General features: G+C 39.2%; 1 protein-coding gene across 3 annotated transcripts; it reads right to left on the reverse strand.

Annotated features, from left to right (window-relative positions):
• Nucleotides 1–1,840: 1,840 nt before the first annotated feature.
• Nucleotides 1,841–18,075, reverse strand: LOC111255231 (uncharacterized; the record flags this gene model as incomplete). Of its 3 annotated transcripts, none has more annotated exon segments than XM_086976529.1 (7): nt 1,841–2,043; nt 3,160–3,339; nt 3,544–3,672; nt 3,892–3,968; nt 6,763–6,905; nt 13,309–13,453; nt 16,890–17,040. In XM_086976529.1, coding segments are annotated over 6 exon segments (742 nt in total), but the record flags the coding sequence as incomplete, so codon positions are not given.
• Between the last annotated feature and the right edge of the window lie 1,502 nt (nt 18,076–19,577).

The following is a 19,577-nucleotide window of genomic DNA, read 5'->3' on the forward strand; positions in this document are numbered from 1 at the left end:
TACATAGCGTTACTAAAATAGCCGTCAACGTTTAGGTATTGTACACAAAGGCTCGAACCGACGGAATTCGTTTAGTCTTCTCGTATTAATTAATCGTATTATATTATTATAAGTAGTATTATATTATCACGATATTGGTAGAGTATGTAAAAGCAGTTGCTCATATTGAATAGACTAGATCCCGTAATACCGCAGTAGCAACACCTTTGCCTACTAAACTTGAAAGCATGTGAGTCGGTCTAGGTTTGAAACTGGGCATAAATATATTTCGTTTCAACTAAACAAGCCATCGAAAGCGGTGCCGGCCGTAAAACTCGAAATTTTCATAATGAAAAACTTTATAAAAGTTAAGAATGAGCCTAGAAACTGCTACTTGTGGAATTTGTTATTGATCGACATGAATGGCACTTCTTCTTCGCCAGGAGCTGAGAAAGAGCAACTAAGGGCACGACTTTGCGCAGGGTTATTAAACGTATTAAAGTGGGTTGTCTTTTACAATACGTTGCTATATAATCAAGGCTCCGAACGAATAACTGTTGACAGGGGTAGAACGTTTAATGCTGAGGAGAAAACTTGTTAGCAAAGGAAGCAACGAGAATTCTTCCCAGTCAGTTGTCATAAAAGGAATAGAGATAAACAACCACTAAAGGCTCATAATATCGGATAAAAAAGAAAAATGTGCGTTACACTCCATAAACTCGGCTTTGCTTCTATTAAAAAATAGCAAAATAAATAATTTTTTCCGCCAAAAAAGGGGAAGCGGTTAAGGTAGGCGTACGACATAGCTCAAGTAGTTCTCCAGGACAAAAAAAAAAAACGGGTTTACAGTGTAAACGCAATTTATAGCTTTCCTACGGAATCCGTTGCGCTTAGGTTATGACCCACTATGGTGGAACTGTTCACATTAATATTTTTAACTATCCAATGATTACAGATATTGTATATTTTCTAAGTGGTGATTAGATGTTGTGTATATTGGAAGATACAGACTTAGGTGTCACCGATGAAATGAAACACAACGTCCAATTCAGAGCCAAAATATCTTGTGTTATAAAACCTGAACCTTACTTCAACCTTTATACTTGTGCCTAATTATTTGTTTGCGGTTGCATTGTTCGCAAGTTTGGTTTCCATTTGAGCTCGCAGTGTTTAAGGTCGTTTTCTAAGATGAGTAACATGGATAGGTAGTGCTCTCATGAGTTTCCTGAGTTGAAAAAGCATTACATCGCTGAACAAAGAAAGTAACCTGTACAAATTACATAGATATACCTCTCTTAGCAACTTTTTGGAAATCGAGAAAAATAACTTTGTGACAGTGTGTCCATTCGTCATCGAGAAGCAGCCGCTGAGAACAATTTGTTTTCATAGCAGGTGATAAAATTATATTGTAACCACTTTGTAAATGCATGGAAGAAGGAAAACTTTGTGTCGTACTGTAGATATGGTAGATTAATCTCTAGTTGGTCGCGGCACTTCAATGACCCTTGCTCAAGGCTCAAAATTAGAAAGATATCAACACATAAACGAATAAAACTGATGATTCTTGAAAAGCTTCTATTCTGTAATTCGTCCAGAATCACTCTTAATTTTGAGGCTTTTTTTTCATCTAACAGAGTTCAATATAGAAAATTTTAGATAACAGTCAATTAACCAAATTATTAACGAGCTTTTACATAAAATCGATACAATTAATTATTATTATTATTTTTTTTAGAAAAATTAGTAAATGTCAGTTGACAGAACTAAAAGCTTAAGTGTAGGATTTTATTTCTTTGCGTAATCGGGGTTCTTGTTATACAATACCTATGAGATACGTACAGTTTACATGCTATGTACCCACCAGCTGTGTTGTAGTTAGCGGAAATGCTATTGAGCAGAACCCGGCCTCCGCTATACACCTTGAATTCAAAGGCGTCACCAAATACACTGCTAAATGAATACTCGTTACGTAAAAGAGTACGAAACGTAGCAGCCAATTGCAAGGGTGTCAAGCAGAAGAGCGCTAAATTCACGTTTGGTACTGCAGACGTATCCGTAACGTTTCTGTGAAAATTCCATAAAAAGGGCGTTTATTTAAAAATTTTTAATTAAATTAAAAAGGTCCTAATACATGTACCTCTATTCGCTGAAAAATGCGTACAGAGGGTAGGGGGGAGGGGAGGGGGGGAGGGGAGGGGTCTATTTTTTGGAGGACTTCGAAGGGTACTCTACAATTGTTTCTCTTCCTGATTCTAGCTACAGTAGTCACACTCCTAAACAGCTTAATAGTCACATGCCTTGAAATTTGCAACGTCCCCCTAAACTCCCCCTCCAACGCTGTGCAGAAGAAGAAGAAGAAAAAAAAACAGTTAGAAAGTGACAGAAACGCGTGTGTCCCATGTTCTACGGCGTTATCAAATTTTTTAGTCTACTGCAAAAAGTTAACTAGTTACAGAATTAAGAGAAAAATAAAGGCTGAACTTTTCGATTTGAAAACTCATTTTAAATGGAAGTACATAACTCACCAACCGTGTAATTTTGCAACCTAGGTCTAATGTTTCGGGACTCGAGTTTGTACGATCATCAGCAGAGAATTAATCAGTCTAGGACACTCTCGAGCCCTAGAGGGCTCTTCTTCACCAAACGAGCTTGCGCGTATTTTTCTGTGTGTGCGCCTGTTTGTGCCGATAGAGTTAGGTTTTTAACTTTATTGTTTTCATACGTGGAGAGTCAAAGCAGGAACTGCCCTTTAATCGAAAATTTGCTAGAGATTTTTTAAAAATGTTTGCTGATTAGGTAGCCAGTCGTCACTTTGTACCGTGTCACAATCGGTATTATTTTGTGAAATATACGGTTTGGATTTTACTATGACGTATTATGACATAGATGAAAGCATAATTTTAATAGAAGAACCTTATTCAATTTTTTAAAGTAACATTAGAAGCCTGAAAATCTAATTAACTTTTAGGTTATGCAGGAATTGATGTTTGCGTAAAGTATAAGGAACGAATGCGGCGACGTAGGCAGGTTCCTTCACAACCAATTCATCTATACTGAAGTATATGCAAATCTGCAAGTATATTTTTTCAACAACTGTAATCAATTTGATAAGTGTAGCTATAACATGGAAAACGTAGACTGTTTTGCGTTCAGCGGCAGTGTTAGTAAGGTGTTACCTACTGAAGTCGAAGGCGAAGATCCTGAAAGATTGGCTGAACCAGATCGTACTGGAATCCCTTGGTTTGTGCTGTCAGGATAGCTTTTTCCATATCACTTAGAAGACGCAAAGAAACATTGGCTAGACGCTCGTCTAACTTCTGCCCGTCGGCTAGTGCTGACAGAAGAACATCCACGATCACCCTACACACGGTCATCGCAGGAATAAATGATCGACAACTTACACAAGTGTTTAAAAATCTTGTATTCAAAACGACGCAATCGCACGTTTTTTTCGGCTTGAAAATATATCTTACGACATTAAAAAATAAGGGCAGACAAAAATTTATAAAAAATAATTGTTGAAGATATAAAAACAAGAATAAAGCACATTAGATATAAACATACGTGTCTGGTTTGAGCCTGTTTCGTGTAGTCTCGCTCGCATTAATAATTCCCTGCAAAAACGAGTTGACGTTCTTTGCGGGATAATGGACCATCCGATTTAAAATCGGTCCCATGTTAGCCATTAGAGATCTGGAACGCAGTTTTATTGGCGTACATTCGTCGGTTAGCACATAAACTGCCCGGGACAACCTAAGTTTTCACCAACTAAGATCCTTTAACCAGATTTAGACGTCTGTATGATAGAAGCATTTATCTGACGAATGTTTTATTGCATATGAGTGTTTCGACACTTCAATGCTACCCTAATATTTTGTCATGTAATAGAAAAGACTTCTTAACCTCGCGCACCTTCGAGCAATAGTGTCATCTCCGGCAGGAAGGGATGTCTGCGACTCCAACGGAATGTTTGACGCATTAAATAAGCCCTAAATAGAAATGGCATAAAATCTATGGTGAAAAAAACAAGCATTTACAAGTAAGAAGCCCATATAATCTAATCACGTCACCGATGTGTTTAAATAAATACACATATCTTTTTTCAACAATGTTTTCCTTCTATTTTCATTATGCAAATCCGCAAAGAATTGATCAAAGAAAAACATGGGACAAAAAAAAGCTTTCTTCATCCTGACCCTACATTTTGTCGCCTGTTTTGCACCTAAAAGGCAAAGTACATGGCTCGAATAGAATGCCGTTTATATTCGTGTGGCTGAACGGGAGAGTGAAAACTCAGCTAGGTGAAAGTTAGATCTCAATACATAGTTGGCAAAAGCTTTGAAAAAGTTTGTTGTCAATAGAAAGGCTCTGGGTTAATACCAGCCTTTTAGTGACCACTTACCCTTATCAAACAGCCACTCCACATAACACGTATTAGTGCAACGACCAAATCCAGCTGATATCATGGTCAAGATGAACCAGTGAGATAAGTACGCTTACAGAATTATAAAATACGTGTTTATTTAGAAGGAAACCAATCGTCATAACAGTTCACTGCATTATACAATAGACAGAATAAGCGTGTTGCGAAATTGTGCCAAAAACAAAGCAATGAACGAGTTAACCTAATAACGAAGTATAATGGTTTTTATTCCATTACGTGGTAGAGTCTAGACATTTACTCATTCCTAGTTAATTTAGAGCTGATATAAGAGTGACGATAATTTATTTTTCATATTCAATTGTTTCGTTAGGTATTATTTTGATGTTTTCTTATCAAACAATCAACAAATGAATTTCTCATGTTGACATCCATGTCCACAGTATCTTTTGCTACGGTGTCAAAATACTGCATCGTTTAAGGGTGCATACATTTTATATCTGAGCAGTAATTATTATTTGATTTGAGCAGCATGACAAATTATCTCCAGCCTGATTAAATTAACATCTATAACGTATATATTTCTAACTAAGACGTTTCGAAGCAGCAGTATGCCAGGTCATTGGGCGACGTAGTTTTCTACACTACACTCAGAAACTCAGATGGCAAGACCAACGCTTGCCTATTTGACATGTTTGCCATTTTCCTATCAGAAATAACGCGTCCAAACACTTTTTGTCTAGTAGAATCTTTCTCATAGCTGAAAATGGCGCCATTGTCTGAGCATCGTCTCCATATGCAGGTATTTCAGGAACGCGAAATTTAATACTGTATAACATCCTAAGACATTTTCGTTTTTTGTTCTGCTAAGTATCTTTTCCTTTTTGGAACGCACGAGCAATGCCTTAGTGATAATTAATTTCTGCTCTACTTAGTCGAATACCTATAAGAAAAGGTACTCATCGTTTCAATAACTCTTCCTTTCCAAGCTGCCGAAAATAATTTAATAACCATAATTTGGCTTCAAGCTACTAGAGGGACTGACTATCAACTATTTTAAACTGGTTTGTTTCTGCTCGAATCTCGCCCATAATTTCAATTCAAAAGTCCTGTTGCTTCCTCTATGAAATTGTCCAGTAGATTCCTAAAATTTGGCTGAGTAATTTAATTTGGATTTATAAAGTAAAAGTTTGGATTATAAGTAACTTAATCACCCATTCACAGTGTTGTTGCCGTTTATAGAGTAGCCCCTATCGTGTGGAATATATCACACATCCATGCAGTTTTTTCAACGCCTGAAAATTCTTTCTGAACTTGCAAGGAACCTCGATCGTTCTATGATTTTCTCTAGCATATCAAGCCCTTTCCATTTCAGATTCTTCTTAAATTCGCAAATTAAAAACAGCCTTTTGTTACTTTTCTGATTAGGTTGAAGATTGGCTCATATCAATAAACAAGCTTTTTGGCATTAGCAGCTACGTGTGGATGAATGCCCAAATGGTCCAGATGGTCCAAAGCCCACAAAGAATTAACTTTAGTTCGGGTGTAGTACAGAAAAATAGGCTCACATAATCACCTTAGATGTTCCCTGATACTCCTTGTTGATCAGATGCCTACACGAAATATCATAGACGAGACGAGCATTTTTCTTTACTTTTTTGTGCTATCCTAAGCTAGTGTTCTTACGTGTTCCCTAAAAGAAGGATTAGTTTAGCTGTTGATTAGGTAGTGACACCAAGTGTGTCTTTGACTATACGTTAGCGGCTTATATTATTTTCTCTATGCCAACGACCCTAGTGTTTATCATGTTTCCAAAGAATTTGAGAGTTTTCAAATATGCAGTTCCGTAAATAGGCTTGTAAAGTATTTTGAATGGAGGTGCTGATGGAATCATTGACGATTATGGAGGTACCAGGCAGGGAAGCCTTTAGCAAGGTTCGTTACCGATGCAATGAAATCGAAAGGTCGAACGTCAGGAAGGAAAGATTCCATGTTGGCCTGACAGGGATCTTATTATTTGTGGTTTGATTTATTCAAAGCTTTCGAGATTAAAGCAACTCTGTTTGAAGTTTGAAGACATGAGATCTAGTCACCGACTCTGTGGTCTTCACCTTTCCAAAATAACTGAACAAATAGTAAACTATATTTAATTGAAAGCCTCTTTGCTCGGTATTTTGACTAATTTAATTTAATTGACATAATGATTTCAATGTATCGCACGCGCGGTCGTTAAACCATTTGTAAAAAACTAAATTGCTGCTAAACAGTATCTTTGCCTCTAAATGATGACGCGGAGTCTTAGATGCTCATAACTTCGATGCAAAATTCCGTTTAAAGATTATTCGATTTGTTGACTCGCTAAATTGCTCAGGAGGACTTAATATTATTATTAAAGTTGGTACCTGATATACGTAGTAGATGCTATCATTGCATCTTTTTACCGGTGAGACAAAGGCTGCAGCTTCCAGGCAATGTGGGTTGTAGTGAGCTCGCAGGTACTCACCGAGGCATCGCATTTGGATTTTTCCATTTGGCGTCAGCTGACCTTTAAGCATAACGCTAAATTTAGTGTTTGGCGATTGTTCTTTGGTGTGCATTTAACTACCTCTCATGAAAATAGCGTACGTCTATTCATGGAACACCTAAAGCGGGAACAATTTTGTAGTTTTATAGAGAAATAGCATAATTACTATCAGAATAATAGAGTAATTGTAAGCAAAAGTATAATTCTATTTTGAATGAGGAGATTAGTTAGAGTGTTTTATAATTAATAGATCAGTATGAGTTGAAAAAAGGTTATATCTAGGCTTTTCCCAGAGTTTCACATTATGTCGTCTTGAGGTTACCCTTCATTTTCGCAAGCATTAGCATCTAGTATCATCAAAACCATTAATTTCATTCATTACAATAAGCTCATATAAATGCAGTATGTCTTAAGGACACTGACGCGTTGACTGCACTGACCTACATCAGTCAGGACATTGACTAAATAAAAAGATAACTTTGGACATGGTACCGCTTCGGTTGTTTTCTTAATATTGTCGAACATTTAATTGAATTTAAAACATATTTTACTTATAACGTTGATACAGCCAGTAGATCAAGCTATCATATCCATATCTAGAATACTAGTATTGGTTGTTTCTCCATAGCTAGTAGACTTGGAGAGGATTGAATGGCAACGGGAGATGACATAAAGTAGAGTAAAAAGAAATAGATAAAAACAATAGCATTAGTAGTAATAATAACAGTGATAGCATAATGAAGAGGAGTATAGATTAGGTTACAATCTAGGTAAGTTATCAAGGCAAGTAAGGCAGCTATAATAAGAGGGCAAAAAAATGATACTTTTCAAGAGACTCGTAAAGAAGTAGTCAATGACAGATGTCAACAACTAATTTTTTCAAGAGGTTTTGGCACACAGCTTCATGATATAGAAAGTTCGTAATTCGGGCCTTCGTGGAGCCATTCGTTACGGAGATTACGGGCGGGGAGACTAAATTACGTACGAGAACGTAAGGCGCCAACTGAAAAACCACACCATAAATCATGATGCAAAAAACGCCTCTGGTAAACAGATTAGTAAGTGAAAAGCTAGAGGCGTAGTTTACGAAGTTATGAGATATCGGGAAAAGCATAGACTAAAGGAAAAGGAAAAACAAAGGGGGCACAGATAAATCCGAAGATGGCGCATAGGGCATCCTTTTATAAAATTTGGAGTCGATTTATTTTGCAGCTATGGCTCGTGTCCCATGCTATCAGGCAATAGGAATACATGAGCAACAAATAGGGATTTGAAAACTAAGTTTAATGTTTTCCAAGAAAGCCAAAAAAACTTGAGGTGCTAGAAAGTGGAAATAATACGGAAACATTCGGTTTATATGTTGTTGTTAAGAAAAATCGCCTTATAAAAAGAGAAAAGGCATCACTAAATTTCAACGGGAGTTAGACGTAGACAACAACGTAGACTATCACGACGCAAAATGCGAAACGAAATTCCTTAAAAAGAATTACTAATATTTTGGATGTATTAAATAGGAACTTTAGGAAACAATAGATAACAAACCTTATCGACAGGTACGAGTTAGCCAGAGCTAAATCTTAGGCGATAGAGTGTTTTCTGATTTTGATCAGTGTTGCGGCATCATCAGCAAAACACTGGGCGAGATATAGAGATTTTGATTCTTCATAAATAGGAAAAGAGTAACGTAGAAGAAAAATAGTATAAGGCCTAGAACGGTAGCCTATCCGACACCTTTCGAAACCTGGACTGGATCAGGCAGAACTCCCGAGATATTGACTTGTATAGGTCTCCTGATTATGTATTTCGTGAGCTATAAATAGGGTCCATTACGGAATCATAAATGGGATAATAGTCGGATAAGAACAGCATGGTCCAAACAGTCGAAAGCTCAAACGTCGAGGACTAGCCCAAACACCGCCTTGCCACCAACGACGTGCATAATCAGGTCATGAAAACTACCCTCGGTAGAAAAGCCGTTTTGAAAGCCGAATTGGGGACGGTTTTAGATTTGAGATGGGGTTCAAAGTGAGTGAGAATACATAGTTTAAAGATTTCTATGAGAAAAAAGTTATGGCGATTGGCCGTAAAAACCGGGATCGTCTTTAGGATGTCTGCTTTCATACGTAGGATAACAATAACTGTTTTAAAGGCCCAGAACTGCTAGAAAGTGTTATGTTTAAGGATTTTACTGGAGGTCGGTAACATTGCTCTTTGATAGCAAATTTCATAGTAACCGTAGATTTTCACAATAAGAGCTGTGTCTATGGGCGAGAGGAAAAAAATAAGGGTAGACGGAGTAGCCAAAACATAGGTGCAGAAATTAGGGACTGAGTCAGAATGTATTGTGTTCAAAAGGCAAGCTGTGGAGATTAAAAACGGGTCTTGCTGAACTTACCTAGGGTCCCTATAACGACATTACAGTTCCATATTCTATATATCCATATTTCTCAGCCTTTAGTATCGTAATCCCTAATAATCATAGTTCTATGTAGTAATAATTTTGTCAACACTAAAATTCTAACTAGTGACGGCCACATGTTTCTTTTGTTGTGATTAGAATGGCAGCTTATTTGGAAGGATGCGTATTGGCTATCCAAACCACGCCATTACGTATGCTCTGTGAAATTAAACCTCCAAAGCTGTCGTAATTTACGAAACCAAAAATACCTACACTGAAGTGGCTTGTACATTCTTGACTTCTTAGCGGGCACCAATCGGCCTTTTGTTTCCAAGGTACTATGAAGCCCAGCCGCATAGAAGGAAGATCTGTTAGATTTTTTACTTAAATCTAATAAATTTTCTTTGCTGCAGTAATGTTTAATCCTGCGCGACAATTTTCGAATACTTCCAAGAAATTCAACATTACAACCATGGAAGTAAACAAGTTCAGGTTAAGGATTTAGATCAAGCTGCCGCTGTGTGCAGGTCCAAATCGAGAACCACGTGTTTCGCATGAACTATGCGCTTAGTGTGTGTTATTAAATACGCTCTCCCTAATTCGTGTACGAAATCTAACTACACATTGAATTACGTTATTCTTAATTGTAAAACTAATGAATATGGTGTCTCATTCAAATCATAGAAGTATTTCTCTTCCAGCACTTCCAATGCGAAAGTAGATGTCATCAGCAATAACCTAACTATAAAAATTACTAAGGCAGTTATAACTACGCGGTAATGGCACGATGGAGTTGACCGGGTAACAAGTTAGCTTCACACCACGCACCGGAAATCGCGGGGAATGGCCTTAGGTAAAACCTAGAGCTCCACAGAGCTGCATGCTGCTTTATGTGATGTCTACAGATATTTTTTAATAGCACGTAATTAGGAGATACAAAAGAACGATGTCGCATCTGTTACGCTGTAATGTTTTTTCCTGACAGCTGTCAGTTAAACAAACGTTTATTTACAGTCTTGTATTCTGTGTAATGAGTTTGGGATCTCCACTTGTAATGCCTTGTAATTCTGCACATAAAGCTCAAAATATTTATTTAAATTCAATATCCACTTTTGCCTAATCAAAATAAAAGGCTGAGCTTATGAACAGCACAGAATAAGCCATGGCATAGTATATTAACCAGTTTTAATGGTTATACCTAGATATACCCCGTTCTGTGGGTGCAGATTGAAATCACCATAAAGGATATCTAAATGATCTACTTCAAGGAGAACGTCAAGCTCGTCACTTGAAATTATTATGCTTTTCTCAGTATGCTTGTGGTTCATGTGAGTGGAAAGTTTACAGTCGGTCATTTCACTAAAACTGCTCTTGCTTGATCTACAAGATGTTCGTCAAAACTTATTGGCGACATTTCAGCATCTAAAAAGTGGGGAAGCTTTACTCAAGCTTAGTAGTGAAACCCAGGACCGTGCACTAACTGAACATAGTACACCATGGAATGTACTTCCTATGTAAATTCCTTTCAAAGTCAAAAATCTGAGAAGAGAAGCATGTTTAGAACCAGCTGGTCGTCGTAGTTAATGAAACTTGATTATTGTATAAAAAAAAAATCAATAATTTCTGTGTGCCTAAAGCGGTCTTCGGATTATTACCATACTTTTAGCTAGACTGCCAGCTAACTATTGCTGGGCTAAATAACCATTATAATAGGACTGTATTACCCGTTAAACTTCAAAAATATGGGAAATTGTGCAGGTTGACCTTATTGTAGGCTCTAGTTATTGTCGAAACGACCATAGGTTACAGAAGCCTCTTATGTTGTGCACTTAATAATGGATAAGATAACAAGTACCTACGTTATGCAATAATGCAAGGAACTTTGTCTCTATGAACGTGGGTCAAATTAGCTAGAAGTGGGCAATGACCCTGCACCATTTCTTGCTCTCGTCAAGCGTAATCCTTTAGGAGTGCAACAACTTATTGCTGTTCAGACATCATTTAAAGTTAATCCCTAAATAGCACAATAAATTCGGGCTAAAATATCTCGTGATAGGAAATAGTATTAGCGGTCATAACGACCTAGAAAATGCCAAAAAAAAGTGCAAAATTAAACTTGTGGACGGTATCCTCTCTTCACGGGCTCGATCTGTGAAGGTTTACCCTTATATATAGGTTGAACGAGGTATGCTGATAGCACAGAAATATACTTGGAATTGAAAATAAAAAAAATCGGACTAAGCTTTACTGTATTTGTTAAAAAGATAGATTTGTTTAATTTATTATTTATTAAATAATTACTAAATACTTTCCAGTGCGTTTTAGCGCCTCGAAGTGAATTGCGTCAACTGCGTATGAATCTTTGAAGTAGCCTTTGTCTGTAGACATAATAATTGGGTACGAATCTACGCTCTACATGTAATTAAGCTAAATCCTGCCGTCCCCGTATCAGCGACAACGGAAGCAGAGCTTCAAATAACGCGATTACCAGTGTTCTTGTGCACCATTCTCAACAGCGAAATGTTTGACTTGATCTAGCCCTGCGACTTGAAAAACATTATTGACAGCCAGCCAAGCATCGTTACCGAATGAAATACTGTGGATGGATTCCGACCAAGTGATATGTCTAGTTTAGGTGTGTGAAGCCAGAGCAGAAGGAAACACATATCCCGTGTTGAAGAAAACTATCTCGGTGCATCAAACAACTGCGACATATGGATGTTAATAAATCCAAGGCCATTTTTTGCTATGACGTCTACAAGCCGGTTTCGTGTCGTTGTTAGAGAGGGTGCAATTGGAATCGAAAGCGTCTGTTCAAGAATAAAAGGTGTAAGCAGTATTTAGAGCAAGAATGTGCAATAATTACATTTCTGGGAACGGTTGTCAACTATCAAACAGAGCAGGCCTACAAAGGTGGAGAATTCAAACGATTCTAAACGATTTCAGCACTCGACACCATATTTATCCACTCGGTAAACGGAGATAGAGAATGGCCATTTGTTGCTTGAGGTTCGAGTTAAGCGGTAGGACAAACTAAGGCCAGCGTGACGGTGATACTATTCCCGCTGTTCTGTACGGAGCCACAAGATTTTGAGAAATTCCAGTTTCGGCTAAACGTTTTAGAGCCAAAGGCTCCATGCAGCGTAGGCTGCCTATCCCATTGATGAAAAAAAAAAGCTCTAGCTTGTTAAAACTTAGAAGGTCCATGTTCCTTAGGTTTTCAAGTCACCGCGCGAAAATACAGGCTTGCTTGCTTGCTGATACGGGACGAAATGAGGATGGTGTTAAAGAAATATTACAGAAAGTGTAGCCTGTGTCTCTCATCTTACTGCCTCGTTCGATTAAAAAATTGGAGAGGCTCATTTCAATAGGAATTCTCGCATCTGTGACCCCACTCCAACTTCGCGGTCCCGGCGGTGGTCGTAGAAGAGAGGACGGGAACAGTTTGCTTCTGCACGTATGTTACCACACTTTTATTGGCTGTATGGCCATATGTGCGTAAATGTATACATTTTGCTATGCAATATATGCATATAATATATGTATTTTTCGCCCAGACCTAATGACGCTCAATGCGGTACCGCCATCTATGTGCAACTACGGAAGAAATATTCAAAAAGCTCAACGGAAGTTGGAACTGAGTGATATATCGACCCGTGAGTAAAACCATGTGTTCCAGCAGGTTGTCGATTCATCGGTATTAAAATTGCCGGCACCACCCAAGTGTCATACCTTCATAAGTCGCCTCAAAAATGACCAACAAGTACTGATTTCGTTCGCAGTGAGTACGAATCTCCATAAAGCTTGAAAAATGTACTTCTGCAAAATAACAGGTCTGTTACGTCGGCGTCGACATCGACAAGTATGGGCTCTGTTTAGATTCGAGCAAAGCTAAAATGATTACGGGAACGTTCCTACTCAACAACCACGACGTATTTACTTCGCGCAGGCATAAGGTACGAGCGTCCTTAAAACGTATATTCGAGAAAAGCGTATAATTCTAGTTAGAGAGTCCATTCTACGTACGGATCGCCATTCACTCGTAAGCATCGTTCGCAGTAGCAATGTATTCCTCTGCATGGTTAATCGTCTCCAGCGATGAACCACCATCCGGTTCAAGTGTGATTTTGCGCAGAAGTACCAATCAACCTCACAGTTCGGTATTTTCTAACTGAAAAACGGCATATAAATACAACATCTGAGAAACGGTTGTCGTCAGCGTCAAAAGTAGAACGAACGTCCGGTCCGGTCCGGTCTGTTCAACTGGACCATACCATTAATTAAAGATCTATTCATGATGTTTCCAATGGCCTGAGAAAAGATTCAACTATAATCAACTAAAATACCTTCCATTCAAAAGAATAGCGTGACTTCTCTAACCGTGGACGAGGGCGTGTTGGTATGAAATCGCATCGTCACTGCGCAACAAGTGCAGAAAATACTGCACCGTGGTCATTTCAACATAACGTGTACGGAGCGACTCTTGTGAGCTAACGTGTGTTGACCAAGAATTAGCATGACATTATCAAGCTTATGGGTAGCAACAGCATTAAATCCGGTTGAAAGTTGCGGTCGTGAGGAGCTCCATTTAGCCGGCGAAAGTAGATATATATCGACTTCTCTCAGCAACTGGTGCAATAGTCATGTTGACACGTTCGCTAAGTGACCAAAGATTCTAAAGATATTTGGCTTCTGGTCTACAGCTGTTACATTTACTTCCCCAAGGGGTACGTTGTTCGTTATAGTAATTCCGTTGCATTCCTCCCTGACAGGTCTGAAGATTTGGAGTAACTGTAAATCACCGTTTTAGAGCCTTGTTTAGAAGCGACCACTGAGAGTCGGCTTTGATCAGTTTTCTCCACTGCAATTCCAAGGCGTTAATTAGAATTAATTTTAGTTTTTAGTTTGACCTGATTATGGGTGATTTGCTCCATTCATTGCCGTCCCATCGCCCGAATGGTCAAGATAATGCCTTCTTCAAACGAGGCTTGTGGCAGCTGTGAAATGAGAAAAACTACATTAGATTTTCTGGTGACGTTCTTAAACACACATCGCAGCGCACTTCCTGATGTCACTCGTGGCACTGCAAACAGAGTTATTTCAATGTCGCATGACGTTACGCACTTGCTTCGGCGGGATTGTCGCGAAGCGACCGCGACACGAAACCATTTATAATTCCAACCGAGCGATATCCTGTATCCCAAAACCTATCATCTTCATACCACCGAACATAGCGTGAGTAACTGCAACGGTGTTGGGAAACTTCTATGTAACATGATAAGTTATGTATGCGATATGCTAACCAGCCAAACCCAGAGTACAAACGGACTTGTAGAAGACGTCACCGGAGACTTCTCAATTTTCGGTTCTCATCCCTTCAGTTAAGATGTCTGCCTGTGATGCAACTGACCTATACCGGACACAGGTGTTTACACCGCTCAGCCAGTATTATCGACATTCGGGCAATAGTACTCCGCCGTCATGAAACATTACTTTGAGTCGCACCCAGGATACTTGCCGACAGTTAATATTCGAAACAAAATTCGACGAAGGAAGAGCTTCCAATTTTTTTGGAATGTGTTGGAGAGACAGACTTCCTCTACCCACAAATTAATTTATTGTATATATATATATAAATGATGTGGTATAGTATACAAGATCGATGGTGATCGTTCATTCGTAGGTTATTTCGATTGCATTATTTATGGCCTTAAAGCTTGAAAACCTTAAAATTTAGGGCATAAATGGGAGTAATTAATTCATAACTTATTCTTATGTGGATATAGATAAAGCCATAGAGAGTAATCAGTACGTTAAGCTCTCAAGTAAGGGCACTTGAAAGCAGCTTTTTGCGTATTATTTGTCACATTTTCTGCTACATTTACTTCTAAAACATTTTTTGCTGGACTCATGTAAAAGAGTCTAGTTTGTATGTAATTGTACGTAAAAGCCGAGGGTCGTAGAGAAGGTGATGACTTGCCAGCTTATACGGCTCGATTCCTTTCAGCTATTGTATCGCGGCTCGTCGCTCTCATCTTGAGAAATATGTTATCTATCTTGATCGATCTCTACTTTCATGTTTTGGGACATTTGGGGCAGGCGCCGAAGCGATGTCCCAATATTCTCGATCAGTCATGGGGCTTTAGCTGGGGAGTAACCTAGTCACTTTCCTATCGTATGATTGATGTTTGGCACACGTTTCAAAGAGGAGGCTTTAGGTCGAGTAATTCAAAATTTCCTACTATAAGAACTCTTTAAATTAAATTTATCCCGTAAGCCGCTACAAGCGTCACTTTCAAATCAAATAGGTGCAGTCCTGTCACGAGGAAGCGGTTGTTCGGGGCCCTAATAGCAATGCAACGTTGACGAAGTGGAACAGTGAAATAAGTGAGATAGTAAGAATGTGGCAAGAAACGGCAAGAAACCCGTCGTGGTCCTTTTTCTCCACCTGAATTTTACAGCCTCCGTTATTGCTAAGGTTACTTTGTTACTTAAAGCCTGCCACACTTGAAACCTGCTGTAACTATACCTGACCATAATCTTTTCGTGAAAAACAATTTCAACTAAATTTCCTTTTGTCCTTTATTCTGTCAGGAAAGTTCTTAGGAAGGACCGAGAGCAAAATATAGTTCAGACAGTCTCCTTGGTTCAGGCCGGCAGGCCGCAGAGAAAAGACGGAGAGTTCGACCACTCCGTCGTTTATGCGTATCTTATTCTTCTGTAGAATGGCAGTTGTAGCAGAAGAACAAATTCGCGAAATAATTACGTACATGTATATATGTAGAACAAGATTACTGGTTCGAGATCGAATGTGGTTCTAAAATCAACGAATAGTGCATACAGAGGGCTTTATATGTTGTTGAGAGATATTCTAATGGCAGCAATAAACAGCGTTCTTGCTGTTTCTGATTATTTTTTTCCAAAACTCCTATTGTTCCTTCGGTACAGTTCTTCTGTCTTTTCAGGAAACGGACAGTCTCTTGGTCGGCAAACTAGCGAGTAGCTCCTAGCAAACATTGTTCCTAGCGATTCGGCTCCTCGACAATGGCAATGTTGCCTTAGCTTTGCCTTTATAGGACACTGAAAGAGAAGCACTGGTCGTATTGCCGTCATGAACCTACCGATGAAGTAGTTAATCAAAACAATTGAGCTTATCGGGTATGCGGTCTACCTACGGCGTGTTAACCATACGCATAGCTGCGGTTCTGCCGATGCTGTTCTCCAGGTAATTCTCCAACGTCTTAACATATTCCTTCTACCGTGTGGAGTACGTTGTTCGGCAAAGTGTCTTAAATGTAGCGGCCAGGGGATAGCGTGCAGCTAACACCGTTGCTTTTAGCCTGAATATCTTCTGAGCTGCTATTTCTTTGAATTAAAATAGATTTATTGACTGAATATCTGCTTGAGTCGTTATTCAGAGAGAAGAAGTAATATGCATGCTTTTTATAAATGTTAATTGATGGATTATCTAACGTGTTAGATTAACACATTGGAATGGATGTATTAATCCAATACATCCATTGGATTAGTACATCCATTCTGGTGAAAACGTTAATAGCTTCTAGTATTTTCGCTTTTTGCAATGAGTGTTTTTAATAAGCACTTACGCTGTTGTTGTATAGAGATTTTTCCTCCGAAGTACGAATTGATAGTGTTCTCGGGAAACGCAGGACCGTGTGTGAAGAATATAACAGACATCATCCAATTAGGCTCAACCACACGCGATTCGATAAGGGATACTATTGTGCAAAAATACAAATATACTAAGTTAGCCTGCAAAACTAGAAATGTCCATATCTCACATATTCCACAGATTTCTCTAACAAATAACCGTTAGGCAAAAATAGGTGCCAATGTTAAGAATTTTTTATGTCAGTTAAGATATAGCTTAATGATGGGCATATGCCATTGAAACGAAATGGTTTAGCTAAGTGAGAAGATCTAATGTATAAGATAGGCCACATAAAAAGGCAGCTAAGAGAGCTAGAGCTTAATCAAAAGAATGATGAGGGACCGCATATTTTTGGCTTTCTGGTTGGTAATAGTGATAGTACCTAGTTAGTTCACATCCCTTAGGGTTCCTCCGACCAACATTTGTATCATGACTACCTAGGGAAATGAATATGCCTATAGTTTTAGATTAACAAGCAGTTTCGGCGTCATCGCAGGAAGCTTTGAGAATGACATTGTAGGAACCACTAGTATAACCCTAGGAGGTACGCTTGATTCGCTCGACGGTGGCAATGAAGGTGACGAGATTTACTTCCACACTTTTACGCAAGGGTGGCTGTGATTGAACAACGATTAGAATGCCGCGAAGACTGCTAGGGACTGACTATCCCATTGACTGATATCTTTACAACAGCTGACGGGTTGGTTCCACGATATTCTTGTTAAAGGGCTATAATGTCTTTTTTTGCCGGATTAATGAGTTTCCACGCGACTTTCTGGTCAAAACAAACGCCCTCTACGAGGTTTCGAAGTCCCTGCATTTATACAGTATACGGAAACTCGAATGGGAACTTAATAACTGTTCTCAATTAGCCAGGGGCAAGGACTTGAGTTTTTTTTCTCAGGTGCACAAATAACGAAAAAAAAAAAAACTGTGCGTTCAAACTTATAGAACAGACGCAGTAGCGAGCGCTATAGCAGCGTAGAACTCGCTTTTCTCGATCCTCGAAAAGGGATTCGAGGCTACAGAAACGAACTTCCGCTGTTTTTAGTATAGACTGAAGTAAGTGTTTTTCACAGCATTACCACGACCGAGATATATATCAAGGCAAAGCGGTCACTAGCGGGGCCCAAAGAGCCGGTGCAAGATTTAGCTGACGGATGGATTCTTTCGCAAGAGTGGGCCCTTTTTCAAGGACTCCTTCACCTAGGCAAATGACGAGCCGCGATGAGGCCCAAGAATGCGGGAACGGTGCACAATTTGCAGAAACAGAGATTTAAGGGATCAGTGAGATCTCTCCTACTCCTGTATCTTCGTCGAGCACTGTGATAAACCAGGACAAAAATAAAGCACGCACGACGAGCATGCACAGATCCCAGAGGAACGGATAGAATAACGTAGTGATAGGGTCCGAAACCGGCAACGCCCACTTTTCAAATAACAAAAAACACTTCTAGGCTGCCGTCACATTAGTTGCGCCATAGGAAAAGAGACAAAGTAGGAAGAACCAGAAAGAAAGATACACACAGAAGATCGCCACAAACCAACCAATCAGCCACGCTGGCTGCCTCGAGAAGTTGATCACAGTGACCTTAAAATATCTAAGGAAAAAATGCGGCATCATGCAAGTGTCGACTAAGGCCGGGATAACGAAAATGGAACTAATAGCTAGCAAAAAAGACATAAAAAGGGAAATCAAGACCAGGGACCTACAAAAAAACGACGAGCTATAGTTGCTAACTTCGGCACGAATTGCACAATTATAAAGCCTTCGTGGCTGCATAGAACCGCTCTTAGAAAAAAGCACCATTCTAAAGTAAAGCCTAGAGGACTCTCGCTTAGCCCAGCTCCTCAATGCGTAGGAATCTATCATATGCACCACCATATGTACCACAGCCAACTGTATTGGGAACGTTTTAGGGAGCTCAGAGTTAAAAGGTAAGAACGGGTAATAAAAAATGTCCTGGTTAAGCTAAAATGCTTGACAAAGCGATAGTAGTAGCAGTCAGGGAATCACCCGAAGAGTCTTTCAAGCGCGCAGCGTTGAGAAAGGCCAGAATCCTAATAACACGCGTAAGAAAAGCCACGTTGATCGTGTACTAATCGGAAAAAAGCTCTTTTAAGATACCTCACAGCACAGCATTTCTCAGCAACGCCACTGACAAAACTGGCGCCTAAGGGACTATTAACATATGCAATAATTATACCATTGAAGTAATCAATGAAGCTAGCAATCATTTTACGATCATCAGCTCAGTGGGGAGTGAGCACGGTGGCTGGTGAGGGGTCAGTAATGGGGTTTTCGGGCACGCTCGGAAAAATCATCAGAAGTAGCACGACTATGCATAAAAACGTAAACCTTTGGTCCTTCGTTAATATTGTCAGCGTTAACCGAAAATATTCGAAATGGTATTCTTTTGGAGGTTGATGTACGTGACGTGGTCGGTCCCACCACAACTGTAATCTCGTACTAGTACATTCTTTCATGAAGGCTAAACAAATTGATAAGAATTACGATCAGCATTAATATTGTTTGAGTGCGCGAAATAAAAGACGATGCATGGCACTGCCTCATTACTACTCTACACAAGGCTGCTAAAAGACTGGTCACACATAGGAAACC

This window comes from Varroa destructor, unplaced genomic scaffold (genome assembly GCF_002443255.2).
Source record: "Varroa destructor unplaced genomic scaffold, Vdes_3.0 BEIS01001363.1, whole genome shotgun sequence".
Taxonomy (NCBI): Eukaryota; Metazoa; Arthropoda; class Arachnida; order Mesostigmata; family Varroidae; genus Varroa; species Varroa destructor.